This window comes from Pteropus vampyrus, unplaced genomic scaffold, assembly GCF_000151845.1.
Source record: "Pteropus vampyrus isolate Shadow unplaced genomic scaffold, Pvam_2.0 Scaffold140, whole genome shotgun sequence".
In the NCBI taxonomy this organism is placed as follows: domain Eukaryota; kingdom Metazoa; phylum Chordata; class Mammalia; order Chiroptera; family Pteropodidae; genus Pteropus; species Pteropus vampyrus.
In genome coordinates this window covers 4,638,929-4,666,681 of record NW_011888921.1, presented here as the reverse complement: position 1 = coordinate 4,666,681, position 27,753 = coordinate 4,638,929, and the positions used below count along the sequence as shown (strand labels likewise).

Sequence of the window (27,753 nt, the reverse complement as noted above, 5' to 3'; positions counted from 1 at the left end):
AATGCAGTAACACTGCATTTATTTAGGAGTGGTAAACTGGGGGAGGGATTGTGCACTTTGGCAGGTGCGGGGGAGGGGCTCCCCAGAGAAAGTGAGGCCAGCGAGCAGCATGGAGAGTTCCCCTTCCCTCGGTCCCCCTTCTGGGCTCTGGGTGCAGCAGGTTTGTGTCTCGGCGGATGCCCCAGAGAGTTGGGGGAGGAGAAGAAAAGTGGTGCGCGGGGAAGCAGGCCGCATACACCTGGAGCCTTGTGGAATGAAATCTTAATTAATTATTAAACTGAGTTCCCGAGGGAGGGAGCAGGGCCACGGCAGGCAGGGCGGGGGCTGGGGGAGGGAGGAAGGGACGGGGGAGAAGTGGGCGCGGGGCGCTGATTCTGCCCCTGGGGTCCCGGTTAGGAAGGAAGCTGACCCTCTGGGCGAGGGGCAGGAGGCAATCGCTGCGCGAGGGTGGGTTTGCGGGCGCGCTGCGAGACCCCTGGGGTGAGGGTGGGAGGAGAAGGCTGGAGGATGCGGCCCGGGGGAAGAGGGAACCCGGAGCCGGCTGGACCTTCCCCCCGCCGCCCCCCCCCTTCCCAGGGTCTTGATCCCAGAACAGTGGCCGCTTGTCTTCCAAGGACTGGGGGAGGGAGCTGCCAGAGGAGAGGAGGGGGCGCGCGCAGGGAGGGGTCCCCTTCTTTAGTCTCCCCCTACTCCTACTCTCCTCCTCGCAAAGGGTGTGGGCCGCCCAGCCCCGCGTCTGAGGCGGGGGAGGGGTGCCCAGACAAAAGGAGCTTGTGCCTTTAAGGCGGGGAGTCCGGGAGCCGCGGGGAGGGGACTTCTGGATCCGGGGTAGAGGGCGGCTGCGCTGGACAGCAGGGAGGGGGCGCGGGCCGGGCGGACGGCGGACGGTGGCAGGGACGACCGGGACGCGCGGGCAAGGAGCAGGACCGCGGGACTGCCGGCGGGCTGGCCGGAGCCCGCGGGGGCGGCGGGGCGGGGGCCCGGGGGAGGCACCGACCCCGGCGGGCAGGTGAGACGCGCCTGGGAGTGGGGTGGCGGGGGGAGCGGGCGCTCGGTGCTCCGTGCGGCTGGAGGACTCCCGCCCGGTTCCGAGAGTTTCTTCGGGAGGCGTGGAAGCGGGGATGGGGAGTCTCGAGAGTGCTTTCGGGGAGCTCGAGGCCGTTGGGGCTGGAAGAGGGCAGTGGGGGAGGTGATGGGGGTCCCGCGGCTCCCTGCCCTCACTCCCTGCCGCACGAGCCCCTTCCTCCGCCCGGAGCAAATTCCCGGCTGGCTTCGACCTGTGGGAAAGGCGTGCACTGGGGGAGGCGTTGTCTTGAGGTTTATACCGAGGGGCCGTGGGGCGAGCCTCCTAGTTTGGGGTAGAGCGTGATTGTGTTTCGGGGAAGAGGAGGCAGCCTAGGTGGAGGGGACGATGCCTCTGCCTGCAGGAATTCTCTTCCTCTCCCTCCAGACCTTGGGAATGAAAGGGGTGGTGTCAGCGCCGCTGCAGGTTGGGCTGGGGGAGCAGACTTTATTCAGAACCGTCTCTGAGGCCTGACTGCAAAGCTAGAGGTGGAATCAGGCGGTGGGACCCTTTCCCCATACCCTCCCCTTGCCAGAATTCCCCTGCAAGGTGGAGCAGGCCTTGTGGGGCTTTTGTAATTGGAAGTAGAGGTGCGAGCCTTCTGCAGTGTTTAGGGAGACCAAGGGCTAGGGAAGCGAGGAGGTGACGCTGGACCTCCAGGCCCTGGGAAGGCTAGTCTACATCTGGAAAGGCCTGGAATCGAGGCCCACGTCTCAGCATGGTGGGTGGTACTGGCACCGAAGGGCCCTGCCTGGGCAGTGCTTTCTGCCATGAACTTTCTGAAGTCGTTTTAAATCCCCTGAAGCTTCCTTTTGCCAAGGAGGGCAGGGGCAGAGGGGCCCTGGAGAGAGAATGGACAGGAGGTGGCCAGGAAAGAGGTTGGGGCAAAGCAGTAGGCAGAGCCATCCTTGGGCTGGGCCTTGGCCTGCCTCAGACTCTGGGTCTCAGGATGGAGGATCAGGGTTTAGGAACGACTTGAGGTCTGGGAGGCACTGGGCCTTGGTTTGCTAGGCTGAATGGACATAGGTCTGGCTGTGGGAGCCTGTGGTGCCAGGAGCAGCAAATCTGTACAGAGCAAAGAGACTGGGAGCCAGGGGAGGAGGAGGTCGGAGGCACAGGCTCAAGAGCCTGTCTCTGAGAAAGAGGGAGGTGGTCTGTGGTTTATAGTGATGAGTTACTGGACAAAGAGGATTGGGGGGACTCTGTAGGGAAGTTTTTTGGCTTTGAACAGTGCCCTTCCCTGTTCCCTGCCTGGCATCGGATGAGTTCTCCAAGATGGGCAGTTCCTGGAGTGGAGCCCAGGGTGGGATGGTTGCAGTTGGTTGGACAATTACAGAGCACTGAAGCTGTCCCCTTGTGGGAGTCAGAGTGTTCTTGGGAGGGTCATGGATTCCCTTGGATCGTGTCTGCCCCTTCCTCTGTGGGTATGAGCCAGATGTTAGGATGTGCTTCCAGGGGGCTGGGAACATGGCCAGAAACAGGTCCTTTGGGAACAGAGGTCTGGGCCAGTGGTGGGAGGGGAAGAACAGGTCAGGGGACTGGTGAGTGGGAGGAGGCCGAGGCAAAATCTCATGGGGTGGGGTAGGGTGGGAAACCTGCTCACTCTGGGCTCTGTCTCCAGCAGATCTGGAGACTGACAGCTGAGGACACAGGGACTGACAGAACTACACTGCTGACAGGGGAGATGGCTGTTGTTGCTCATGACTTTCCTGTCTTTCCATCTCTTGGACACTGGCATAGTTTTGGGTTCAAAGTGGCATAGGATGGGGAGATGAACTACTTATTGAGTATGTACTGTGTGACAGGTACTGTTAGATTCTTTCCTCACAACTGTTACTATTCCCATTTTACAAATGAAGAAACTGATTCAGGGAGGTTAAGGAACTTGTCCAAGGCCATGAAGATAGCAAATAACCACATAAGATTTAAAATCTGGTTTCTCTCCAAAAATCATGTTCCGAATGAAGTATTTTGAAGAGCTAGGCTTTCTTTGGTGACTTTTTGCAAATGCCAGTCTGACCAAAGTCTTGGGTTTCCGATCTGTCCCTCCAGATGGTGCTGTTGGTGATACTAAGGGGTTGAAGGGCACGCTGCTCTTTGGAATGTAGGAGAAGGAGTGCCAAGAGTACTTAGCTGAGGATGAACCAGGGGCCGGGGTTTCTGCTGTGCAGAGAGATCCCAGTCTGCCTTCTGCTTCATAGGCCCCTGGGGGTCTACTTGGCGTGCCGCTTGTCTGGTGTGCCACTTGTCTGGCTGGGCCTGTGGCCACCTGGGGCAAGTGCTGGGTACTCGCCCCTTGTTTCCTAGTGAGTACAAATGTCAGTGCAGCTAGCTCTGCAGGTTTAAGTACAAGGATCCCCTCAGGGTGCCCTGCGGGCATGGAGGAGTGTGGCCCTGATGCAGACACAGGCATCCATGGATGACAGTGCTCTCATTCTCACCTTCTCCAGAGCTGGGCTCAGCTAGGAGACACATTGAAAGTATCATCATGGGGTCCTCCCACCCAGTTTGAGACACTTCCCTCCAAGAGACCTGAGCTCTGGAGCTGACTTGATTATTCATGATCTCTGTAACTTGAGCCAGCCATATAAAACTGTCAAATCTGTCCTGTGCCCCAGGTGGTTTTGGTGAAGATCAAGTGGAATTAGGCATGTGAAAGGACCTGAAAAGTTTAAAGCACAGAGAAAGTGCATTGGGAGTATTATCCTTCCCTCTGCCCACTCAGTGAGCATTGATTTAGACTCTAGGGGTATTGCAGATGTAGTAGTGAGCAACACAAGCCAAAATCCTTGCCCTCATGAAGTGGACATTCCAGTTAGGAGAGACAGTGAACAAATAAGAAAAATATATAGAATGGCAGTTGCTGATAAGAGCTGTGGAGAAAAATAAAGCATAAAGCTGGGAAGAGAGATAGGAGCTCCAGGAAAGGGGGTTGCTATTTTGGTAGAGTGGTCAGGGAAAACTCACGATAAGGGGACATTTGAGCTGTGACCTGGAGGAGCTCTCCTTCCAGGCAGAGGGAACAGTAAGCAGCAAGGTCCCAATGCTGGCCTGTGCACGGTGTACTGGGGACCAGCAAAGAGTCTAAGAGAACAGAGTACAGTGAGAAAGGTGAAGAATTCATAGGATTATCATTATTAGTTATTATTTCAGGTTAGCTGCTCTATAGTAAAGCCTGTGGGCTTTCTATCTTTTCAACAGAAACTCATTGAGTCCCCATTATAAGTCAAGTTCAGTACTTGGTGCTGGAGATAAAGCACTGAGCAAAATAGTTATAATCCCCACCCTCACAAAATGTATAGTCGGAGGGGTAGAGACACACATTCAACACGGTACGATTTAATTATAATTGTGATAAGTACTGTGGAGGAAATGTACGGCGGGTAAACAAGGAACCAAACTTAGCTGGGACATCTTTCCTGAGGAAATTCCATGTAAGCTGTGACCTGAGGGAGAAGTTGAATTTAGCTTGGTGAAGGGTGCGTAGTGTGTGAGTGCATGTGCATGTGTGTGTGAGTGTGAGGAAGGATGTGGAAGGATTCCCTTTTGTACAGAGGTCACTGTCTGGCATCTTGCAGACCGAATCTATTCCACTGATGTGATTTACTTGTCTAGCAGTGTTGAAAAATGTGAATTACTTGCCAACATTTAAAAATCAGGAGACGTCTCATTAAAATTTACATTTCTTTTTTTTCCAATTTCTGTTGAAAAATCAGATCAGGCTCTGCTGGGATGCCAGGGGCAACAATCTACAGGTGTGGGCTGGTGCTTGCTCCTATGCTCAGCGTGTGCACTCTCCTGAACTAGGGGTCTCTTTGCTCATTGACAGAGGCACATGAGTTTGTAACCACCAAGAAGTCAGTGCCTTTTAAGGAAGAGTCAGACAGATCTGGGTTAGAATCCTGGTTCTCACACGTATGTGGCTGCTTGATCTTGGGCAAGTTACCTTACTTTTCTCTGTACTAGTTTCCATACCTGTTAAATGGGGATACCATCGTCTGCCTCGGTGTCATTTTATGAGGATGTTGTGTCTGAAGTACTGAACTTGGTGATGGGAAGTGCTCAGTTAGTGAGAGCTACTGGTAGTGGCAGCCCGTGATGGTGGTATTAATACCATCTCACTCCTTTCCTCCTTGCAGCATGTCATGGTTCAGTGGCCTCCTGGTACCCAAAGTGGATGAACGGAAAACAGCCTGGGGGGAATGCAATGGGCAGAAGCGCCCGCGTCATGGGACTCGGACCAGTGGCTTCTGCGCACCCCGCTATATGAGCTGCCTCCAGGATGCACAGCCACCCAGCCCCACTCCTGCAACCCCACCTCGGTGCCCCTGGCAGGAGGAGGCCTTCATCCGGAGGGGTGGCCCTGGCAAGGGCACAGAGCTGGGGCTGCGGGCCGTGGCCCTGGGCTTTGAGGACACTGAGACAACAGCACTTGGGGCAGCTGACGTGGCACCCAATGTGGCACCCAGGAGCAGTCGATCCTGTTGGCGCCGTCTGGTTCAGGTGTTCCAGTCGAAGCAGTTCCGCTCAGCCAAGCTAGAGCGCCTGTACCAGCGGTACTTCTTCCAGATGAACCAGAGTAGCTTGACGCTGCTGATGGCAGTGCTTGTGCTGCTCACGGCTGTGCTGCTGACCTTCCATGCCGCGCCTGCCCACCCCCAGCCTGCCTATGTGGCCCTGCTGGCCTGTGCGGCTGTCCTCTTTGTGGTGCTCATGGTGGTGTGTAACCGACACAGCTTTCGCCAGGACTCCATGTGGGTGGTGAGCTATGTGGTGCTGGGCATCCTGGCAGCTGTGCAGGTTGGGGGTGCCCTGGCAGCCAACCCCCACAGCCCCTCCGTAGGCCTTTGGTGCCCTGTGTTCTTTGTCTACATCACCTACACTCTCCTACCCATCCGCATGCGGGCAGCTGTCTTCAGTGGCCTGGGCCTCTCCACCCTGCATTTGATCTTGGCCTGGCAACTCAACCGTGGTGATGCCTTCCTCTGGAAGCAGGTGGGTGGTCAGGGAGTTAGGCATGGGGCACCAGGCCAGGAATGGGAAGGGAGTCTGGTAATCAAGGGTGGGTGAATCAGGGGTAGATGCTGGGTATAAGGATGTCTGGCTATATCAGGGAAGAGAGGCAGGTGACGGAAGGCCAAGTTTCAGGGGTTGGCCTCCATTTGGAGCGGAGGGCACTACTGAGAAAGGGAGGGCTCCAGGACCCAAGCCTATACTTTGTCACTATGGGTCACAGTCTATAGCTCTTTGGCCTGAGGCTCTTGAAATAATGTAACATACATAGCCTATAGAGCCATAACGTAGGGCTGGAAGTGGAAATGTGATGTTTCAGGCTCAGAGGGCTGTGTCAGCTACATCTAGGCCTTAGCATGTCTGGTCCTAAGTTGACACCTGAGACTCAGGCCCCTGTGTCATCTTTGAAAAGTAGCTGTAGGTGGAGGTCTGGAGGGATCAAACAGGTTTTGGATGGAGTTAACAAGGGAGGAGTTGTCTCTCTTCTGGACCAAGGCCATCTCTGAGAGGACAGTGAAGGTGATGAGTGAGGTCAGTTCTCACCCGGGCTGGGAGTGGTTTGAATGGGGTTGGAATGTAGAAGAAAAGGGTCTTAGGGTCTGGTCTCATCCTGGCTTCTCCCATGCTCCCACTGAGCACCAGGGATCTGGCAACCCTGCCTTAACTTTTTCTGCCTGGCTGGCTGTTGTCTCTGAGTTCTCAGTGGTGTGTGAGGTTGGGTTTGACAGCATGGTGTTGAGTGAGAAAGATGTGGCTGCAGAAGGACCTGGTCGTCCAATGGGTTGTGTTCTTCTCTGAGATCCTAGGTAATGAAACTCGCCTCTCCTAGCCTTAGTTTCCTAGTCTGTAAAACTGGGATAAAAATAGTATCTACCTCATGATGTTGCTGTTAGGGTCCTGCCCCCTCCCAGAATGAGCAGACTCAACAGGGTAGCCTTCTCATCTGGGACAGGGAGGTGTAGGGAGTGCTACAGGGGATGGTACCCAGTGAAGGGGTATCAGGAAGTCCCTTTCAGAGACATGAGCTTGTGGAGTCTGCCATCTCACCTCATCCCACTGACCAGGGAGCAGAGACCAGGGTGTTTTGACTAGCTGATCCTTAAGGGGCTGCTGTAGGCACAGCCCCCAAAGCCAGCACATCTCATGATCCTGCCATTGGCACCCTGATTCCCATTTTACAAATGAAGAAACTGATTCAGGGAGGTTAAGGAACTTGTCCAAGGCCCTCTGTCTTGCTCAAGGTGTAGGGGAGCCAGCCTCTGCCTTGCCTAGAGCTTGTGGCCAGTAGCCCACCTGGCCCCACCCACAAAGAGGAAGTTGCCTGGGGCTCCCAGAGTGAGACGCTGGGTGTTCTGGCCCAATGCCCTTCCCTGCCTGGCCTGTGCTCCCGGAACAGAATGTACCTTTTTAAAAGTAACTTTATAGCTCTTTTGTTTGTGTAGCACGTGGCTGCAGGGTACTGTCAGACCTCTTAAAGGGCCAGGGTCCTTCCGCCCCTGCTAGCCCCCTTCTTCTCTCTAGAGTAAGCTATCACTCTGGGCTTTGGACTTGAACTGTGCTCCTGGGGGAGGAGGAGCTTGGAGGTGGTACCTCCCTCTCCCCTGTTGTCCTCTTTGGCTGGCCAGAGGTGGGTGAGTGTCTCTTCCCTGCCCTCGGCTGGCATGGTGCCCAGAACCAGGCCCGGGGCCTGACTGGGAAAGAAAGCCCCATGGAGGTCAGGACTATGCCAGCCTCCCTATCCCCCCAGGGGCACCGGGCTGCAGCCTCATCCAGTGGGCCCTGGCAGGCACATTTTTGGGAGGAGTAGAGAACGTTGCCTCTGCCCCTGTGCAGTCCCTGGGGCCAGGGCTGCCCATACCCCTTCTCTGAGCTGAGGATCATTCTCTGTGCCCAGCTTGTCTATGGGTTCTGGATGGGGTGAGGTTGTGGCCTCCTTTCTAGGCTTCTTGGGTAGCCCCTTCTCAGATCCAGCCCCACTCATGCTCATGGGAAGGAGCCTTCAGTCTCCTGTGACCCATTCATTCAGACACACTGAGACTTTTGCCCAGTGACCCCGGCCCAGCCTGAAGTCTCCTGTAGTGCCCTGGCATCCATTTTTTCTCACAGTCCGATAGGGGTCTGTGTACAGATCTATTTCAGTCTCTTGTCCCCCTTCCCCTTCCCTCCACCATGACTCACATTTTCCTCTTGGGCTCCTGGGGCCAGGAAGGGAAGTTGCCTGGTTTGCCCCCCCTTTTCTTCTCTCCCACTGGGGGCTATTCTTAGAAACTCTCGAGGGAGATAGTGTGCCCCCCTCTTCACCCCTGCTGCTGGGAGTGGGGCCTTGTAAGCTGGACTGGGAAAGGAGACTGGGAGGCCAATTCCAGAGTGTCATAGCTGGAAATGGCTTAGGGGTTAGCTGGAACCACCCCCACCACCCTACCCAAGAAAAGTGAAACTGAGGTTCCAGAAATTAAGGGACCTGCCCAAGTTTGCAAGACTAGTTCTGGTTCTGGGCAGAGCCCAGAACTCCTGGCTTCCAGTTGGTGCTCTTTCCCTCCCTTCTCCCAAAACCAGAGCCCTGCCTTAGCCAACTCTGGGTGGAGCCACAAATACCAGGTTAACCCCTGAATTTCCAGAAATGATGAAGCCAGCTTCCCTTAGACTTGCTCTCCAGTCAGTGCTACTGATGATGATTGAGAGCTGAACATCCTGGGATCAGGGTCCCAGGGTGTGGGGCCAGGCTGGGCCAAGAGTTGGGGGTGGCCAGGAGTGTTGGTGGCCCATTTTAGTAAGGAAGGGTTCTTTGTGTCTGAAGAATTGATGACTCCCAAGCCTGGGCTCTGAGGCTGGCCCTTAAGAGCTTGGGTGAGTGGAGTGAGTAGGAGCCTTGGACACATGGAATGTACTGTACAGTAGGGTTAGAACATAGGCTTTAGAGTTCAACTGTCTTGGACTCAAGTACCATACCAGTCACTACCAGTGGCGTGGTCTTGGGCAAGTTACTTAGCTTCTCTGGGCTTGAGTTCTTCACTTTTAAAATGAGATAGTGTTACCTATATCATAGAGTTGTAAGAAATACATTTGTTACCGTACAGAAGACACTTATAGAATCTAGGCAGCAAACATATTAGCTCCAGTAACAATAATAATAGTAATTGTTATTATAGCAAGGCAGAGAGGGACCTTAGAGATCTTCTGATTCTCCATCTCCAGGTTCTAGATGAGTGAACAGAGGCCCAGAGAGATGGGGTGACTTGTCCTGGGCCCTCACAGGAGGATGTAGAGCTCAGGCCTCCTGAGCCTTGTCCTGTAAGGAGAACCACATGCAGAAGCAGCAGCATTTGTCTTTTGATTGGGGAATTTGTGGGCAAGAGAATCATAATATGCTGGGCTTAGGCCTGTGACCTACCTGGCCCTGGTTGGTGCTTCTGCTCTCAGGAGCTGTGAAAAGATCTCATTTCTAGCCTTGGAATGGTCCAGAAAGGAAGCTAGAATCCTGTGGGGAATAGGGAAGATGTATTGCAGGGGTGGGGACAGCTTGGGGACAGACAAGGGCACAGGGTCCTGGCTTCTTTCCCAAAAAGAATACATTTACAGAACCTAACTAGTCATGCCTATGCATGGGTGGGTTGGTCACCTGTCTGCCTCTGCTACCTCTTGCAGCTCGGTGCCAACATGCTGCTATTCCTCTGCACGAATGTCATTGGCATCTGCACACACTACCCAGCTGAAGTGTCTCAGCGCCAGGCCTTTCAGGAGACCCGCGGGTACATCCAGGCCCGGCTGCACCTGCAGCATGAGAATCGGCAGCAGGTGGGGCTGCTCTCACTGACTGTGGCCTTCCCCCTCCTCACCCCAAATAACTTGAAGGTTGGATCCGCTGCCTTATACTACTCTGTGGAATAAGTGGGAATTCCCCGCTTGTGCATCACAGAGGCTCTATGACACGGGTTCCTGTCCTGTCTGAGGATGGGAGGGAGTAGATGGGAATACATCTGAGGGGTGGTTGAATGGGGGTTGGTCAAAGAGGGCTGGGATGTCCATCTGCTGAGGGCTCCAATGCGAGAGGATCAGGCCACAGTCCAGAAGGGAAGCTCAGGTCTCTAGAGAGGTCTGGGAGGGCTCTGGGGATTTGGAGGGACCAGGAGGGATTAAAATGTGAGGCCAGGTAGATAGTGGTGCCCTGTTGAAACCACTGGTCTAGGAACGCCTGCTGCTGTCAGTGTTGCCCCAGCACGTTGCCATGGAGATGAAAGAAGACATCAACACAAAGAAGGAAGACATGATGTTCCACAAGATCTACATCCAGAAACATGACAATGTCAGGTAGGGTGGACTGGGAGGATACTGAGAGGGCTGGGGAATCGGGGGGGTCTTTGAGGGCCATGTGGCTCTTCCATCTTCTGCCATCTCCACAGCATCCTGTTTGCAGACATTGAAGGTTTCACCAGCCTGGCATCACAGTGCACTGCACAGGAGCTGGTTATGACCCTGAATGAGCTCTTTGCCCGGTTTGACAAGCTTGCTGCAGTAAGTGTGCTGGGGCTCGGGGGCAGGGCCGATTGTGGTGAGAGCCTAGCCTCATTGGTGGCAGCCTGGGGGTGTGGGGGCAGAGTCTGCAGTGAGGGTGGTGGGCCAGGCAGGTCAGGTGGGCAAGGGAGTAAAGGTGACTCTCCCCTAACACTTTCCCCTTTAGGAAAATCACTGCCTGAGGATCAAGATCTTAGGGGACTGTTACTACTGTGTGTCAGGGTTGCCGGAGGCCCGGGCAGACCATGCCCACTGCTGTGTGGAGATGGGGGTGGACATGATTGAGGCCATCTCGTAAGCAGCACCCCCTCCCAGGCTTTCTGGAACTGAGGGTGCCTCAGACTGCTTCTACCCTTTGATATGTCCTCAGGGTTTTCCCTCAGTCTTAGCCAGTATCTCTGCCTTTGAGATCCATCACTGGGGAGGGGGATAGGTCTTTCTTCAGCCTGTATAAAGACCCCCGTGTACCTTAGACTCCAGCCAGTGGGGAGGAGATAAAGGGACCCTGGGTAAGGGGGATAAAGACTAGAGAGAATGCCAGCCGAGCAGGCCCCTGGAGACAGCAGTGATTCCTCCTTTCCTAGCTCAGTTCCACAGATGCAGCTGGGGCCCTGCTGGTGAACAGAGTTCTCGAACATTTGTCCTTGAGCCCCATGCAGCCTTCTGCTCACGTCCAGCCAAGGCTATCCTCCTGCGCCCTGCATCTGGGTGTGTCCTTGCCCTCTTGGCTCTGAGGAGAGTCGAAGGCCTGGGCTCTAGGCTGGGTGTGGGGAGATGGAGCCAGGAGCTGAGCCAGGAGCTAAGCCAGAGCCACCTCCTCCTAGGCTGGTGCGTGAGGTGACAGGTGTGAACGTGAACATGCGCGTGGGCATCCACAGTGGACGTGTGCACTGCGGTGTCCTTGGTCTGCGGAAGTGGCAATTCGATGTGTGGTCCAATGACGTGACTCTGGCCAACCACATGGAGGCAGGGGGCCGGGCTGGGTGAGTGTGGGGTCCAGGTGGTGAGGATGGGAGCAAGGTGCGAGAGCCCAGGTCTCACCCTCCTGTCCTGGCACAGCCGCATCCACATTACTCGGGCCACGCTGCAGTACCTGAACGGGGACTACGAGGTGGAGCCAGGGCGTGGCGGTGAGCGTAACGCGTACCTCAAGGAGCAGCACATTGAGACCTTCCTGATCCTTGGTGCCAGCCAGAAACGGGTCAGGCCAGAGTGGGTCGGGGGAGGGACAGGCTGAGCAAAGGACGAATGAGGGGTGCAGGCAGAGGCCTTCTCTGGGCCCCTTTCCTAAGCCTGTACTCGTGCTGCCCACACAGAAAGAGGAGAAAGCCATGCTGGCCAAGCTGCAGCGAACGCGGGCCAACTCCATGGAAGGGCTGATGCCACGCTGGGTGCCTGACCGGGCTTTCTCCCGGAGCAAGGACTCCAAGGCATTCCGCCAGATGGTGAGGGCCCACAGCACGAGGACCTGGGCCTCACTTTTTTGTCTCCCCGGCTCTCTGTCCCCTGCCTTCGTCTGCCTTCCTTGTGGCTGCCATTTCCATGTGTGATTTTTGTTACTGAAGGGATGATTTCATTCCAAGGATCCCAAGTCCCCCAAAGTATACGGGAGAAACCCTCAGCACAATTTTGGGGATGGGGAAGCAGGGCAGATGGCCTTCTTCTTCTCACTGCACACTCTGTCTCTTTCTCCAGGGCATTGATGATTCCAGCAAAGACAAGTAAGTCCGGCTACTGAGGCAGGAGGAGGAGGAGGGAAGGCAACTGCATCTGGGACAGGGTTGTGGGGAGCAGAGGTTCCATTTCCCCTGGACTTCATGTCTGGGAGCAAAGTGCCACATACCTGTTTATACTCCCTCCTCTGCGTGCTGCCCATGCCCTTCCCTTCTCATTGCCTCTCACGTGGCTATACTCATGCACCTGGTGAAGCCATGTCCCCTGCCCTCAGCCGGGGCGCCCAAGATGCCCTGAACCCTGAGGATGAAGTAGACGAGTTCCTGGGCCGTGCCATCGATGCCCGCAGCATTGATCAGCTGCGCAAGGACCATGTGCGCCGGTTCCTACTCACCTTTCAGAGAGAGGATCTTGAAAAGAAGGTTTGGGGGATGCCAGGGCAGACAAATGAGGGTTGGGGGAGGAAGGGAGGTCCAGGCAGGGAAATCTGAGCACAGGTAAGAGAACAGGAAGAGGTTTCTGGGGAATGGGAAGGTGACCACAGAGTGCAGGGGTGATTCCTATCAATTGGGCCAACTGCCTCTCCCCCTTGAGGCCTCTGGTAGTGTGCTGCCTCCCCAAGGGCAGAGCCCAGCACCAGCTCAGCCTCCTTTCCCTCAGTACTCAAGGAAGGTGGATCCCCGCTTCGGAGCCTACGTGGCCTGTGCCCTGTTGGTCTTCTGCTTCATCTGCTTCATCCAGCTCCTCGTCTTCCCACAGTGAGAGCCCTGCCCTTCCTCACTCAGCCTCCCTTCCCTTCAGCACTTCCCAGAACCTTCCTAAACACCCATGAGCCCACCATCCCTGCAGCTTGCACCCTATCCGTCCTGGGGAGTGGGATAGGGACACCTAGATCTTCCAGAGTTAACGATTTCCTGGGCCCTCTTCTGCCCCAGCTCAACACTGATGCTTGGAATCTATACCGGGATCTTTCTGCTGCTGTTGATCACCATGCTGACCTGTGCCGTGTACTCCTGTGGCTCCGTGCGTAGGGGGCTTTCCAGGGCTGGTGCTGGAGGGCGGGCTGGGCCAGGGGTGGTCACATGGGGAGAGGGAGAAGAAGGCTGTGCCTCTCTTATTGCGCCGTGGGTGGCCTTACCCCTGGTTGATACAGCCTCTGACTCTCATCTCTTGCTACCCACAGCTGTTCCCTAAGGGCCTGCAACATCTATCACGTAGCATTGTGCGCTCTCGGGCACACAGCACCGCTGTTGGCATCTTTTCAGTCCTGCTTGTGTTTACCTCCGCCATTGCTAACATGGTAAGGGTCCACCCCTCCTGTGCCCAGGCACTGCTCTGGGCACTGGAGTACAGAGGAATAAGGCACATTTCCTGCTCTTGAAGCCTGTTCTCCCACGTCTTGTCATCCCTTATTGAGAACTTGGGCCTCTGGGGTATAAAGTACCTGGGCATGGTCCTCATAACCCCTGCCCTCCTTGGTTACTCTGATATGCCTCCCCCTACTTTTGCAGTTCACCTGTAACCACACCTCCATACGGACCTGCGCAGCCAGGATGCTGAATTTAACACCTGCTGACATCACTGTCTGCCACCTGCAGCAGCTCAATTACTCTCTGGGCCTGGATGCTCCCCTGTGTGAGGGCACCGTACCCACCTGCAGCTTCCCCGAGGTGTCCAAGCAGTGCTCAGGCGGGGTGGGGGGGCATCCTGATCAACACCAGTTATTGACCCCTCTGTGCCAGGCCTGGTGATGGGCACTGGGGACCTCACCAGGATCTCACCAGAGTCGCCAACTCTAGGAGCAGCCAAGGGTCCTGGTGTGCTGTAGGGGCTGGCTGTGGAGGGTGAAGGTGGTTTGGGTGTGAGGTTGTGAAGGGGAGTTTTGGTCAGGCAGGGGAGTATAGGGCTCTCTCTGCATTGGGGTGCCTTGGCCTCTGCCTTCACCAACACCACTTTGCCATTGCCTCTAGTACTTCGTCGGGAACATGCTGCTGAGTCTGTTGGCCAGCTCTGTCTTCCTGCACATCAGTAGCATCGGAAAGTTGGCCATGATCTTTGTCTTGGGGCTCATCTATTTGGTGCTGCTTCTCCTGGGCCCCCCAGCCACCATCTTTGACAACTATGACCTACTGCTTGGTGTCCATGGCTTGTGAGTTTGTCGTCAGGCCCTTTTGTCCCCTAGAAGCCTCCCTGACCCTGCTGGGTCACTGCGAGCCTCTCTAGTGTCCAGGCCCCTTATGCTCTTGTAATGTCACCACTCACCCCTCACATGGGGGGAAAGGAGGCAGTGGGGGAGCTCTCAGCATATGATGCCAAACGGTCACCTAAAGAAAACCCCAGTCCTTGGAAATCCCTGTGTCTTTAGGCTAGATATTAAAAAAAAAAAAAAAAAAATCCATCTTGAATTCATGTGGTACTTTCATATCCACTCTTGTAGTTTCACACAGCTGCTTGGTGGCAGAGCCCTGGCTAGGAACCAAAACCTCTGACTCCTACTTGAGGGCTTTGCCTGCGACACTGCACTGGCTCTTCTGTTATAAAACCCCATCCCTTGTGATATGTGGCCATAGCTTAGTGAAGCTGAAAAAGCCTCTGGAGTCCCCTGGGTCTGAATCCCGGCTTTGGCACTCATTAACTGTGTGACTTTGAACAGGTGAGTTTTCTCTGAGCCTCAATTTCCTCATTTCTAAAATGATAATGCCACCTATATGACAAGATAGTTGTAAAGATGATGGTAGCTAATATTTGTTGAAGGCTTACCACATGCCCAGGCACTGTGCTAAGCCTTTTTACGTGCATGATTTAGATCTGATCCCTCTTTTATTGATGAGGGAATTGAGGCTTAAAAGAGTTAAGCAACTTGTTCCAGGTCACATAGCTGGTAAGTAGAGGAGCCAAGAGTGGCACCTCTGCTTTTAATGAGTTAATATAAGCAAAAGCCCTAGCCCAATATCTGATTTATGGTATGTGCTCAGTAAGTGCAGCTTCTGTCACCCCTTCCATCCCCCGACTCAGCAACCCGGGATGAACCGATAACTTTGTCTCTTGTGTCTTCCTGCCAGGGCTTCTTCTAATGAGACTTTTGATGGGCTGGACTGGTGAGTGAGGGCTCTGAGGCAGTGAAAGGTAGGGCAGCCAGATGCCTCCTTCAGACACTGAGCATGCTTCTGCTTACCTTCAGCCCAGCTGCAGGGAGGGTGGCACTCAAATATATGACCCCCGTGATTCTGCTGGTGTTTGCCCTGGCCCTGTATCTGCATGCTCAGCAGGTGGAATCGACTGCCCGCCTGGACTTCCTCTGGAAACTGCAGGTGACTGGGTGGGCAAGGGAGGGGGAGGATTTTGAGGACAGAGTCTGGGCCAAGCTAGAAATGCATTTTGTTAGTTGGCCAGGGCTCAGGCTCCCCAAGCCCACCCTGGCTCCATGCTTTCTCTGTGTCCATCCCCTGTCCCTTTCCCCGTCACCCTTTGCCTATTCTTTAGGCCTCATCTGTCCATGACTTTCTTCTACGTGGTTCCCTCTGATGCCCATCTCCCGGCGTTGGCCACTGCAACCACCCCTTGTGAATGTTGGGCAGTGGGTGATGGGTGTGGTGTCCACAGGCAACAGGGGAGAAGGAGGAGATGGAGGAGCTCCAGGCATACAACCGGCGGCTGTTGCATAACATTCTGCCCAAGGATGTAGCTGCCCACTTCCTGGCCCGGGAGCGCCGGAACGACGAGCTCTACTATCAGTCGTGTGAGTGTGTGGCTGTCATGTTTGCCTCCATTGCCAACTTCTCTGAGTTCTACGTGGAGCTGGAGGCAAATAATGAGGGTGTGGAGTGCCTGCGGCTGCTCAACGAGATTATCGCTGATTTTGATGAGGTACTTGTCCAGTCAGCTGGTGCTGGCAGAGAGTGGGGAGAACTTTGGCTGAGAAGGACAGGATTGGAGGGCATGGGTGGTTCTGGGAGGAGGGAGGGAAATTTGATGAGACCCAGAGATGTCAGGGGCAGGGGTAAGAGTAGGTACAGTGGAGGCAGGATGGGGACTCATGAAGGCGTTAGAAGAAAGAAAGAAGTGAGTCCCAGTGGGACAGGGTCGTCATTCTTGGGGAGCAAAGGAAGACAAGAAGATCTGGAACAGGATAGGTACCAGGTAGATAGATGTCATTGAAGAAGAAAGCAGTAGTCTGTGAACAGAGCCCCATGAGGCCAAGTAAGCAAGATGGTCCCCTGAATAGAGGAAATGGAAGCGAAATGTGAGGAAGTGTCCTGAAGATCAGGTCAGGAGTGGGCCCCTCACTGTTCTGGGTGGGGTGGGGTGGACTCAGGGGTGGATTCTTTACTACGGGACTAAGTTTCCGAAAAAGTGAGCATTGCAATAATTGATGCCTGATATCCTGCGCTTCTGGGTTCTGTAAGTGGGCTATTCCTTTGACCTGAAGCTTTATGCTCAAGACCTGGCCTGGGTTCTGAGGGCTGCCTGGTGAAGGAGGCCTGTTTCCCTGGCTCCTTGGTCCTGCACTGAGAGCAGCAGCTGGAAGTGGGTCTTGCTCACTAAGAGGAGGGGAGCTGTTGAGACAGGGCAGTGGGAGAGTGGGCCAAGGCATGGCAAGGAATGAGCCCTGGGGCAGAGCTGGGTTTGGCTTCTTTGCCTTGACAGCTGGGTCCCCCTGTGCTGTCTAGATCATCAGTGAGGAGCGGTTCCGGCAGCTGGAGAAGATCAAGACGATTGGTAGCACCTACATGGCTGCCTCTGGGCTGAACGCCAGCACCTATGATCAGGTGGGCCGCTCCCACATCACCGCCCTTGCCGACTATGCCATGCGGCTCATGGAGCAGATGAAGCACATCAATGAGCACTCCTTCAACAATTTCCAGATGAAGATCGGTGAGAGGACCTTGCTGCCTGGCTGGTTTTCCAAGGGCTGTTTCTGGGGGAAGCTGAGGGAGCAGGCGAGACGGCATCACAGATTCCCCAACAGGACTCGTGTAGGATTTCCTTTTCTCCCTACTCCCATGTCTGGTATGAAGGACAGAGATCACTTATTGAGAACCAGCTATGTGCTAGGCACTGTCTTAGACTTTTGTGAGCACATTTTAATCCTCACATTATTATCCCCTTTTACAGATAAAGAGACTGACTCTCAGAGAGATTTAATAACTTGGCCGCCCAGAACAGAGATTTAATAACAACTAGTAAGTGGCTGAATTGGGATTCAAAACCAGGTTCAGGTAAACTCCAGTACCTGTGCCCTTATCTATGGCCAGTCTAATAAGAGGCAGTTCTTCTCAGATGAACTGAGGATGGGAGTGATAGCATGGATTCTGGAGTCAGGACTCTCTGGTTTGAATTCTGGATGTTCCACTTACTGGCTTATTTAGCAAGTCATCTAACTTCTCTAAGCTTCACTTGCCTTATCTGTAAATGGGGATAATGATACCCAACTTTTAGGGCTTTTGAGAGGATGAAATACTAATGGAATACTTACCAGAGTAGTTGGCACGGAGTGTGCATTCAGTAGATTAGCGACGTATTAGTTACAGCATAGCTGTCTCGACTCAGGGGAGCCCCTCAGCTAAAAGGCCCAGATTTCTAATTCTCTACAACCAGGACACTTGTCCCTTTGCCACTTCTAAAGGTTCCAGGAGGTGGGATGACTCCCTGGGCTGACCCTGGAACAGCCACTTGTCTCAGTGTCTTGCTGCTCTCCCCACCACAGGACTGAACATGGGCCCAGTTGTGGCAGGTGTCATTGGGGCTCGGAAGCCACAGTATGACATCTGGGGGAACACAGTGAATGTCTCTAGCCGTATGGACAGCACAGGGGTCCCTGACAGAATCCAGGTGAGGGGAATGTGAGCAGAGGCTGGGAGGGGTATGGACCCAGAGGGCTTCTGCAGGTCTCTCTCTGCAGTTGCTAGGACAGGGGTAGGGTGGCAGTGTGCTGTGGTTGGTGGGGTGAGGATTGGGGGAGGGAAGCTAGCATGATGAGAGGACCCCTGGGCCCCTGCAAATGTAGCAGGAAGGATCCCAGGCTAAGCAATCTCCCCTCCTACCCCCCAGGTGACCACTGACCTGTACCAGGTTCTGGCTGCCAAGGGCTACCAGCTGGAGTGTCGAGGAGTGGTCAAAGTGAAGGGCAAGGGGGAGATGACCACCTACTTCCTCAATGGGGGCCCCAGCAGTTAGCAGTTACAAATTCAGCTGAAGGGACCAAGGTGGGCATTTGAGTGGACTCTGTACTCGCTGGGTGGAGCTGTGGCAGGGGACACTGAGCCTTCAGATCCTGCTTACCACAAAAGGGAACACCCCAGCAGACCGTGCTTGGACCATGCTCGTCTGCCCTCAGGCTGGAGAAGGAGGGGATGCCAAGAGGAATTTGCAAGTGACTTTCTTTTTATATTGGGGCAGGACTGTTCCCTCTCCTTTCCTCCAGCTTTTGGGAGCAGGGGAGGAGGCTGCAGCAGAGGCAGTGGGAATCCTCCTGCCTGGGAGGTGAAAATGGCAGCTTGCCATGCCTGCCCTTTCCCTGTCTGGGCAACAGGCTCAGGGCTAGGCTTTTCCTTTCCCCTTTTCCTGGGAGTATTTCATACAAAGACTGGCAGGCATGAGGAGTGCCTATTCCATGCTTGCCTTTGCTATGCCTGCATCCCCAGCATGGTTCTGGGGATCCCCCACCCTAGCCAGGTCTCCCTCCTAGGCACAGGGCATAGGAGGGATATGCCCTGGGGACCTAGTTCTGTCCATATTTCAGGGGAATGTTTCCATTTGCCAAATCCTAGTCCCATGATCTGTCCCCAAAGGGGAACAAAGGGACTTCTGACAGCTCAGATTTAGCCCTAGTTCCTGCAAAGTTCCAGGGAAAGGGGCGTCTGGCCTCACTGGTACTGTGAAAATGCCCAGCCAGAGAGCAAACCTTTGTGTGGGGATGTCAGATCAGGAGCTGGAAGGTCACCTGCAGGTGCCAAAGAGAACGGGCCGGCCAGGGAGTGGGATGGGGCCAGACTCTGATCTGAGGGCCCCAATGGGCAGGATCAGGTCACTCTGCCCCAGTGTTCTTTTGCTGTCTGCTGGCAAGGGGGCACACAGCATCTCTACACCTTCTGTTGCCAAATTAGAAAAGGGCCAGGGTATGGAGGAAGATAACTCTGATCCCAAACCTGTCCTCCCAAACCTCTGGCACTGGGGAGGGCCTGTGTGTCTGTGTAATGTGCGTGCATGTTGGTCTTCATTTGCATGTCTTTTCCAGGGCCGTGTGTGTCCTTGTGCTTCTGCTCCTCAGCTGTCCACTCTGGGCTGCCTCTCTCCCGTGGTCCTCTATCTTCTGGGAATAAGGCAGGATTTCATTTCAAGGATGGGGAGGGATGCTCAGGTTGCACAGGAGTGGAGTGGGGTGTAGTAACAAGAGGAGGGGGGCCCTGGGGAGAGGTGTCCTTTTGTGCCAAATCCCTAAGTGCCATTTGGGGGCCACGTGTGCAGCATGACTGTCCTCCTGCCTGGGGCAGGGACCAAGCCTGAACTGTCTGGGATTTGGTGGTCAGAGGCTCAGGAATTTCCAGGATTCCCCAGCTGGTATCCTGGGATGTGGTATGCTTTGGGACTGGGGTAACACGGGATCCCTCTGAGGACCCAGATACTGGTACTAGAGGATGGGGCAGGGGAACCTGAAACTTGGCCTTCCCAAGCCTTCAGCCTGAGTTTAGCATGTTCCTGGCACCCCAGTCCCTGTGAAGCCTACAGGGGTTGGCAGTGGGGTTAGGAGGCTAGATTTCCTTCCTACCCCTGCCTTCCTTTTATCTTTTTCTTGCAACTTCCTTGCCTCTGGCCTGAATTAGTTGGTGTCTTGGTTTCTCTGCCTGTACCTATTTAAGCCAGAGGCATTAGCTTGAATTTTGCTTGAAGACTGCTTCGTCTTGGAGGCGATCAGAGAGGCTGAGGAGAGACCCAGAAGTGCTGAGTTTGGAAGTAGAAGGGGCAAGTGATACTCTTGTCCTTCTTCATGCCCTTTCTGACTCTAGTAGAGGCCTGGTTTCTGGCTCAAACTGCCTGCCTTTGGGGCTCTTCATGCATCAATCAAATGGGCCCTCAGGTACTTACTTCATTAGCCAAGGCAGGAGGAGGGGAAAAGACTAGTTGGTCCAGACAGGAAATCAGCTCTCCTCCCTGCAGCCATATCCTTGGATAGGAAGGGACTGCTTGGAGCCATGGGGTATGGGTGAGGATACAAAGAGACTAGGATGAGAAGACCTCAGTTTTGGGTGATTTGTCTCTGCTTCTTGCCAGGCGGGAAGGGCCTGTCCATACCTTGGCTCCCCTACCACAGTGCCAGCCATGGCCTTCCTCCAGGCTACCATTGTCCCCTCCTCACCAGTTGGCGGGGGAGTCAGTGGATGGGAGGTCCATGGACTTTGGTTTTTATAATGTAACCACTGTGGGGGGGAGGGTGATGTATCATGTATTTCAGTGAAATATTTAATATATTTAAATATCAATAAAATCAAACTCTTTGTAAAACTCCTTGTTCTCTGCAGCTGTTCTGGGCCCGGGGTTAAGTGAGAAGTGGCAGAGCCTGGTGTAGGAGGCAGCCTCTCTCATCTGCACCCTCCTGCCCAAGAGAGGTGGGCCTCCTGCCCAAGAGAGGTGGGCCTCTCTCATCTGCGATCTGGTTTTCTCCCTGCTAAGGAGAAGCTGCAATGTCTTCAGAGAGCATGACTACTCCAGGCCCTTCAGCATCATGAGGAATAGTGGTGTATACCCAGATCTGTTACTCTGACTCCTTCCGCATATGAGGTCAGGACCCCTGTGGTTGTCTTTCCAGTGCCCTGCTGGTCCCTTCCAAACCAAACACCATAACGTTCTAGCTTCTGGGAGAATCTCTCACATACCTGATCTCATAGGAGTGTGGGCTTTGGGATTATTTCCATCCCTCTCCTTTCAATGCACACAAGTGACTTCTAGTCCAATCTGTTTACTCTGCTTCCTCAATCCCCTCCTCCCATTAGTCATCCATCAGAACCAGGATACCTTCCTCTTTTCCCTTCTTTGCCCTCCTTCCAGTCCATCTTGTCCTTTTGCAAACACATCCTGCTCAATACAGACTGAAGTTTCTGTCATTGAGAATAGAGTGATCCATAAATCTGGAAAAGAAAGGGTCTCTGATTCAGCCAGGCCAGGCTGGAGTGAGTGAGTGAGTGAGTGAGTGTGTGTGTGTGTGTGTGTGTGGGTGTTTGTGTGTGTCTGCATGTGTCCTAAAATGTAGCTCCCAGGACTGCCTCAGAGCAGAATGGGCTGTGGTAGTGATGAAGTAGGGCTACTGCCAATGGATGGTGGCTGGAGGGGCAGGGAGGCAGCAATGAAGGGAGGAGAAATTCCCCAGACTCCCACAGGAATACTATAGACACTTGTCTTAATGCCTGCTCAGAAGTCATATCCATAAGGCGAAACATAAGACAGACAAATCTTTAACTCTGAATGCCACCACTGCCCAGATTCTGGGGCCAGCTTAGCTTCCCCTGGTAAGACCCAAATCCCTTCTATTCCCTGAGTGGAGATGCAACACTTTCTAAGGATTTAAGTGAGGGGAGGGAGTATTCTCCGTGGTCTCCCCGCCTTACTCCTCCCAGCCTAACCTGGTCATTGGGCTTTTGATGAGGCAGTGGCGAGGGCCCCGGATCCATGGCATGGTTTCCTCTGGGCGCACTCCTGGATCGTGGGACCTCCAGAAGCTGAAGTTCTGAGCATCAGTCAAGGGGACTCTGAAGACCTGATTGGGGACTAAATGGTTTGGGGAAGGGCAGGTTATCCAATTTCTTTTTCTCTGCTCCCTTTTCTGCCTCAGGGCAGCACAAGCCAAGCCTAGCCTAGCAACTACGCCTGACCAGGTGCTGAGAAGTCCTGGGAATTTGGTCACCACACCCAGCTTTACTTCCGGATTCCAGCATTTCACACCCTTCATGGTCAGTTGAATCAGTCTTCGTTCTTCCTGCTGCTACTAAGCCCATCTCTATGAGAGCTTTCCTTGCGTGCTAAGATAGAGGAAAAACAAGTGGATAACCTACTGGGGAAATGTGCAAGATGGGTCCACGGGTTTATTTTTTTTTTTCTAGGCTTAATCATCTTCATTCCCTTCCCTCTTCTCTGAAGTAACTCTTTCCTGTGTTCATTCCAGGTACTTCTCTGAAACTTAGCAATGATACCACCTCATGTTTACCTACTGCTAATGATATCATTTATCAAGTGCCCATCATGTTCTAGATGTTATATTAGGTGTTCTTCAAAATTTGAAATAATGTCAGACCTATTTAGATTTTTTTTTTTGTATTTTCACTATCTATTTGGATAAATCGAATCATACCAGTATGTAAAATTTGTATATTTTTAAAACTTAGAATTATAGCCTCATATTCTGGTTTATAGTCTTTATAATCATTATTGTAAAAAAAAAAAAATCCCTAATATACCATTGAGTAGACATTACATTTTGACTTAGTTGTTTTCCTATTATTGATAATAAGCTTTTTAAAAGTCTTGCTAATAGAAATAACTCTTAGATACTTCATACATATGTCTTTTTTTTAAATTTCTGAAAGCATTTTAGTTTTTTAAATTGAACTTTCATTTTGAGATAATTATAGATTCACAAACAGTTGTAAGAAAAGATACACAGAGAACCTGTGTACTTTTCATCCATTTCCCCCAACAGTAACATCTTGCAAAACTATAGTACCATTACAACTATGATATTAACATTGATATAGAAGTTCCATCACTATGAGATCCTGGAGTTGCCCTTTATAGCCAGCCACACCTTCCGCCCCCAACCTGCCCTTGGTAATTAATCTTCATTTCTATAATTATGTCATTTTAAGAATGTTATATAAATGGCATCATACAGTATGCGATCGTTTTGAGACTGACTTTCTTTACATAGCATAATGCCCTGGAAATTCCTACAAGCTATTGTGTGTATCAGTGGTTTGTACTAGATGCTTTTAAAATGTACATTTTCTCTAACCTTCACACAATGCTAGAGTATTCCCATTTTCAGATGGTTTGGAGAGGTTAAGTGGTTAAAGGAACCTGTCCAAGGTCACAACTTGTTTGGAGTTTAAACTCAGTTCAAATTCCAAAGCTAGTGCTCAGTCTACCACTCCTTACAGCATAGCATATAATAATACAGATACTTTCATAAACTCTTATTTTTGGTTTGATTCTCACAGCAATTCTGTAAGATTGATAGAGTAGGCATTTTCTGTTTCTTGTTTTGTTTTCTAATGAATGAGGAGGGAGGTTAATAAAGGATAAGTGACTACTCAAGGTGAGACATTTAAACGAGGGAGAATTGGGACTCAAACCTGGATCTTCTGCTTCCAAGTCTGATTCAATTTTTACTTTATCTTGCTCATTCCACCATTCAGGTCTACTTTCTCCCTGGTCTTCTCAATCTCTCTTCTTGACTTTTTTTTCCGTCCAGCCCTATAACCATGCCCTAGCTCATCTCAGACATTCTTTAGGAACTCAGATATATCTACTCTGCCCCTAGCATGGTGCCCACTCCAAGATACTTACATGTCTTTAACAAGACCTTTTGTACAGCTTCATGGTACCTCATATGGCTATTCTGGTGCACAGAATAATTCTCATCTTCTGAGGTAATCGGAGGAAGTCTAGTGGGCAACAGTTCCTTCTGGTCTGAAAAAAGAGCAGACTTGCTGAGTACTTGATGAATGGGACTGTTTGATTCTCTGAGTGGAGTTTCTAGTCTCCATGCCAACCAGGCACATAGCAGGGATCTCTCCTAGCCACTCACACATCTGATTAGCGAATCTTGGGATCCTAGGAGTCAAATCATAGTGCCTGTGACAGGGGTGGAAGGGAGAAACCAGGGATCATGAGACCTCCTTCACAACTCTTTCTCTTCCCCGACCCTGGTTTTGAGTGGCTTCCTGCTGGAATCAAGATCTTGACAGATACTTAGGATTAGTGCTGGTGAAAAGGGCACCTTATCTGGATGGACACTCCTTTCCTAAGATTTGCATATTTGCAGAGCTTTAATTGGTGAAATAGCTTTAATTGGTGAAATTGGTTAATAGGTGGAAGTTATGTTTAAGCTAAGTCTTGGAGGATAAGAAGTTGTTAGTGGGACATGGTAGCATCAAGAACATTTCAGACAGCAGGATAGCAAGTGTTAGAAACATTAGTGAGGTCTCAGAGCTTGCTATTGATTTAGAGGCTGATTAGTGCTGGTAAAGTGGAGAGGGACAGGGGATGTGGCTAATGTAGAGTAGAGTAGGGTAGGGTAGGGTAGGGTAGGGTGGGTAGGGCAGATTAGTATAATGTAGACCTAATGTTCTTTTGAGGGTTTGGGAATCCCCTCTGAGGCAAAACCTATATATATCACTAGGCTGAAAAGACCAGATCTTCCTTACCCAGTGGCGTGGTCTGAATGTTTGTGTCTTCCCCAAAATTTATATGTTGAAAACTTAATGCCCAAAGTGATGGTATTTGGAGGTGGGGCCTTTGGGAGGTGATTAGGTCATGAGAGCAGAGCCCCCAGGAATGGCATGAGTGCCCTTATAAAAGAGGCCTGAGAGAGCTCCCTTGCCCCTTCCGCCATATGAGGACACAAAGAGAAGCCTTTGACCTGGAAGAGGGCCCTCGCCCGTCCATGCTGGCACCCTGCTCTTGGACTTCAGCCTCCAGAACTGTGAGAAATAAATTTCTGTTGTTTATAAGCCACACAGTCTATGGTATTTTGTTATAGCAGCCTGAACAGATTAAGATACTCGGTCTCTCTCGCAGCTAAGACATGGGCAAAGAGTTTTGGCTAGGCCAATCAAATATATCTGTTCCAGCTTTTGAATCAAAGATGAGGTTGCAAAAAAGCAGGGACATGTAAAGTCTTTTTCTGTTGATGGGAAGTTGTAGCAGTGAAGCTGCACTTGTCTCTAGCAGCAGTATCCAGGGCCCAGCATCCTTGGTGCCAGCAGTGCCTACCATGGCATTCAATACTGTAGTTTCTATGTCTAACCAGGTCTGCGGCATGATTTTGAACATCATTTCTGGTTACTATCCACCAAGCTTGGTTCTGTTTCCTCTACAGCTTTCCCGTGCTTCCCTATATTTTAAAAAACTGTTGTAAAATTGACATATAACAAGTTTTACATATTTAATATATATAACTTAATGAGTTTGGAGATGAGTACACACCTGTGAAACCAGCACTACAATCTATTCCATAAACATATTCATCCCTTCCAAAGATTTCCTCCCACCTTCATTAATTATTATTTTTTGATAAGAACATTCAACATAAGATTTAACCTCTTAGCAAAATGTTAGTATATAATGCAGTATTAACTATAGGCTCTATGCTGTACAGTTGATCTCCAGGACCTACTCATCTTGTGTAACTGAAACTTGTACCCTTTGACTACTACCTCCCCAGTTCCTCCTCCCCCAGCCTCTGGCAACCACCATTTTATTCTTTGCTACTATGAATTTGATTATTTTAGATTCCTCACATAAGTGGTATCATGTATTATTTGTTCCGTGCCTGGCTTATTTCACTTAGCATAATGTCTTCCAGTTTCATCCATGTTGTTGCAAATGACAGGATTTCCTTTTTTTTTAAGGCTAATATTCCTCTGTATACATATACCACATTTCCTTTATCCATTCATGCATTATAGGTATTTATGTTGCTTCCATATCTTGGCTGTTGTGAATAATGCTGCAATGAACATGGGAGTGCAGATATCAATTTAAGATCCTGATTTCAATTCTTTTGGGTATATACCCAGAAATGGAATTGCTGAATCATATGGTAGTTTTTTGTTTTTTTTTTTTCATTTTTGAAGGAACTTCCATACTGTTTTCCATAGTGGCTGCCCCAATTTACATTCCCACCAACAGTGTACAAGAGTTCCCTTTTCCTCCACATTTTCACCAACACATGTTATCTTTTATTTTCTTTGATAATAGCCACTTTAACATGTGTGAAGTGGTATCTCACTGTGGTTTTAATTTGCATTTCCTTGATGATTAGTTGAGCATCTCTTCATATGCCTGTTGGCCATTGTGTATCTTTTTCTTTTTTTTTTAAATGTCTGATCTTATTTGTTACTCTTATAAAAATCTCATTTTTAACTGGACTCAGACTTAGAGGTAGAAGCTCTCAGAGAGGATAGCCTACCTCTTTTGGCAATCTGCTCCTGGAGTTTTTCTTTGGCCTCTTTAATTCTTTTGGCCAAAAATTTAACATATTCTGTGGCTTTTTTCTTATTTTCCTTAGTCTGCTGTCTCTTCAGAGCACTACACTGAGGTTTGTGTTGCAGGGCATGTGGAGTAAAAAGACACTGAATCTTGGATGCTTTGGCCCTAGGTTTCTTACTGTCTTTGGGAGGCTTTCTCACAACATATTGGCAGACATCTTTCTTAGAGAGATCAAAGTTTGCACATTCTGCTAGCTCTTTTGGGCCCTAGGTGACATGGCACAGTAGTATCAGTGAGACCAGGAATATCTTTCTTCCCTTTTTTTACAGTGACCAAGTTGAGAACACTCATATTGGCATCCACAGTGCAACCTCAAACAGATTTGCCCTTTCTTTCTCTAGTCCTCCTTAGTCTATAACAGGAATACCCCTTACTGTTGGGCCATAAATTGGGAGTTGCAGGACACAGCCATGGGTCAAGACACCTTGCTTCATGGAGAAACCTCCTTTGTCATTCCCACCACTGATTCAAACTGCAAAACCTTTCCATTCTTCACCGAGTGTCAGCAGCAATTTCTGTGGCCATATGCTTCTCCTAAAAGGTATGAAGTTTGCTTTCATCATCCACTTCAATGAGTTTCTGGCAGCCAGTGGCTGGGGAAGAGATGTTCAGTTTCATCTTGAGACAGCTAACCACCTATGAGGTGCCCTGAGAAAGAGCTTGTGTGCCTTTTTTGGAGAAATGTCTTTTCAGTTCCTTTGCCTATTTTTAAATCAGATTTTCTTTCTTTTTGCTATTGTGATATGAGAGTTTCTTATATATTGTGAATATCAAACCTTTATCAAATATGTGGTTTGCAAATATTTTCTCCCATCTGTAGGGTTTTTCATTTTGTTTCATTTGCTATGCAGAAGCTTTTTAGTTTGATGTAATCCCACCAATATTCTTTCAATAAATTCATGTTCTGCTTAAATAGGATTTGGCTTGCACCTTTGAATCCTGAGCAATCAGGAACTGGATGAAAATTGGCTATTCCTCCTGGAAATTGTTTGTTGAGATCACTGTCTCACCTCTGGTAGAGAGTGAGGTTGCCACTTTTCTTCTGGAGTTCTTCCAAGGCTCCTGCTTTTCTCTTTCTTCCTGGCGTGGCCCCACTCATTTATCATCTCTGTCCCTCCTCCCTCCCTTTTTCACTCCAACAGAAATCTTTAATATTCTCTGAGATGACATCACTAGAGTGGGGGCACTGTTTGAATCTCCTCCTTCTACAGACAGTTGAGGATTTGGAG

The 27,753-nt window shown here is 51.3% G+C and overlaps 2 protein-coding genes across 9 annotated transcripts in view; one reads left to right on the top strand and one right to left on the bottom strand.

The window, feature by feature from the left end:
* The first annotated feature begins 138 nt into the window (after positions 1-138).
* Positions 139-20,764, top strand: ADCY6 (adenylate cyclase 6). Of its 8 annotated transcripts, none has more exons than XM_023535427.1 (22): positions 139-160; positions 5,203-6,058; positions 9,722-9,871; positions 10,263-10,384; positions 10,477-10,588; positions 10,755-10,882; positions 11,413-11,571; positions 11,648-11,789; positions 11,905-12,132; positions 12,284-12,309; positions 12,537-12,684; positions 12,923-13,020; positions 13,198-13,285; positions 13,446-13,562; positions 13,774-13,932; positions 14,233-14,411; positions 15,325-15,360; positions 15,444-15,573; positions 15,866-16,129; positions 16,933-17,137; positions 17,970-18,094; positions 18,314-20,764. In XM_023535427.1, the coding sequence occupies exons 2-22, from the start codon at positions 5,204-5,206 to the stop codon at positions 18,437-18,439; spliced, it is 3,597 nt and encodes a 1,198-aa protein (XP_023391195.1). In that variant the 5' UTR covers positions 139-160; position 5,203; the 3' UTR covers positions 18,440-20,764. The 8 variants fall into 8 exon arrangements, with proteins under 8 accessions (XP_023391195.1, XP_023391194.1, XP_023391198.1 ...); XM_023535426.1 differs by lacking the exon at positions 139-160 and adding an exon at positions 313-447; XM_023535430.1 differs by lacking the exons at positions 139-160; positions 18,314-20,764 and adding exons at positions 821-1,009; positions 17,378-17,445 and having other exon boundaries at positions 17,970-18,098.
* A 438-nt stretch (positions 20,765-21,202) lies between these two features.
* LOC105297517 (testis-expressed protein 49-like) overlaps positions 21,203-27,753 on the bottom strand; it is a 33,371-nt gene continuing 26,820 nt past the window's right edge. Inside the window, exons 2-4 of the mRNA XM_023535435.1 lie at positions 23,819-23,941; positions 21,880-22,024; positions 21,203-21,387 (exon numbers count right to left, since the gene is read on the bottom strand). Coding sequence (XP_023391203.1) covers positions 21,339-21,387; positions 21,880-22,024; positions 23,819-23,941 — 317 coding nt within the window. The 3' untranslated portion in view covers positions 21,203-21,338. The remainder of the gene's footprint in view (positions 21,388-21,879; positions 22,025-23,818; positions 23,942-27,753) is intronic.

Excerpts from the sequence above, each read along its gene's own strand:
- ADCY6 (XM_023535427.1), top strand. The coding sequence starts at position 5,204 with ATGTCATGGTTCAGTGGCCTCCTGGTACCCAAAGTGGATGAACGGAAA. Across the intron at positions 13,563-13,773 it reads CCTCCGCCATTGCTAACATG|TTCACCTGTAACCACACCTC; the intron begins GTAAGGGTCCAC and ends CTACTTTTGCAG. Across the intron at positions 15,574-15,865 it reads ACTTCCTCTGGAAACTGCAG|GCAACAGGGGAGAAGGAGGA; the intron begins GTGACTGGGTGG and ends TGGTGTCCACAG.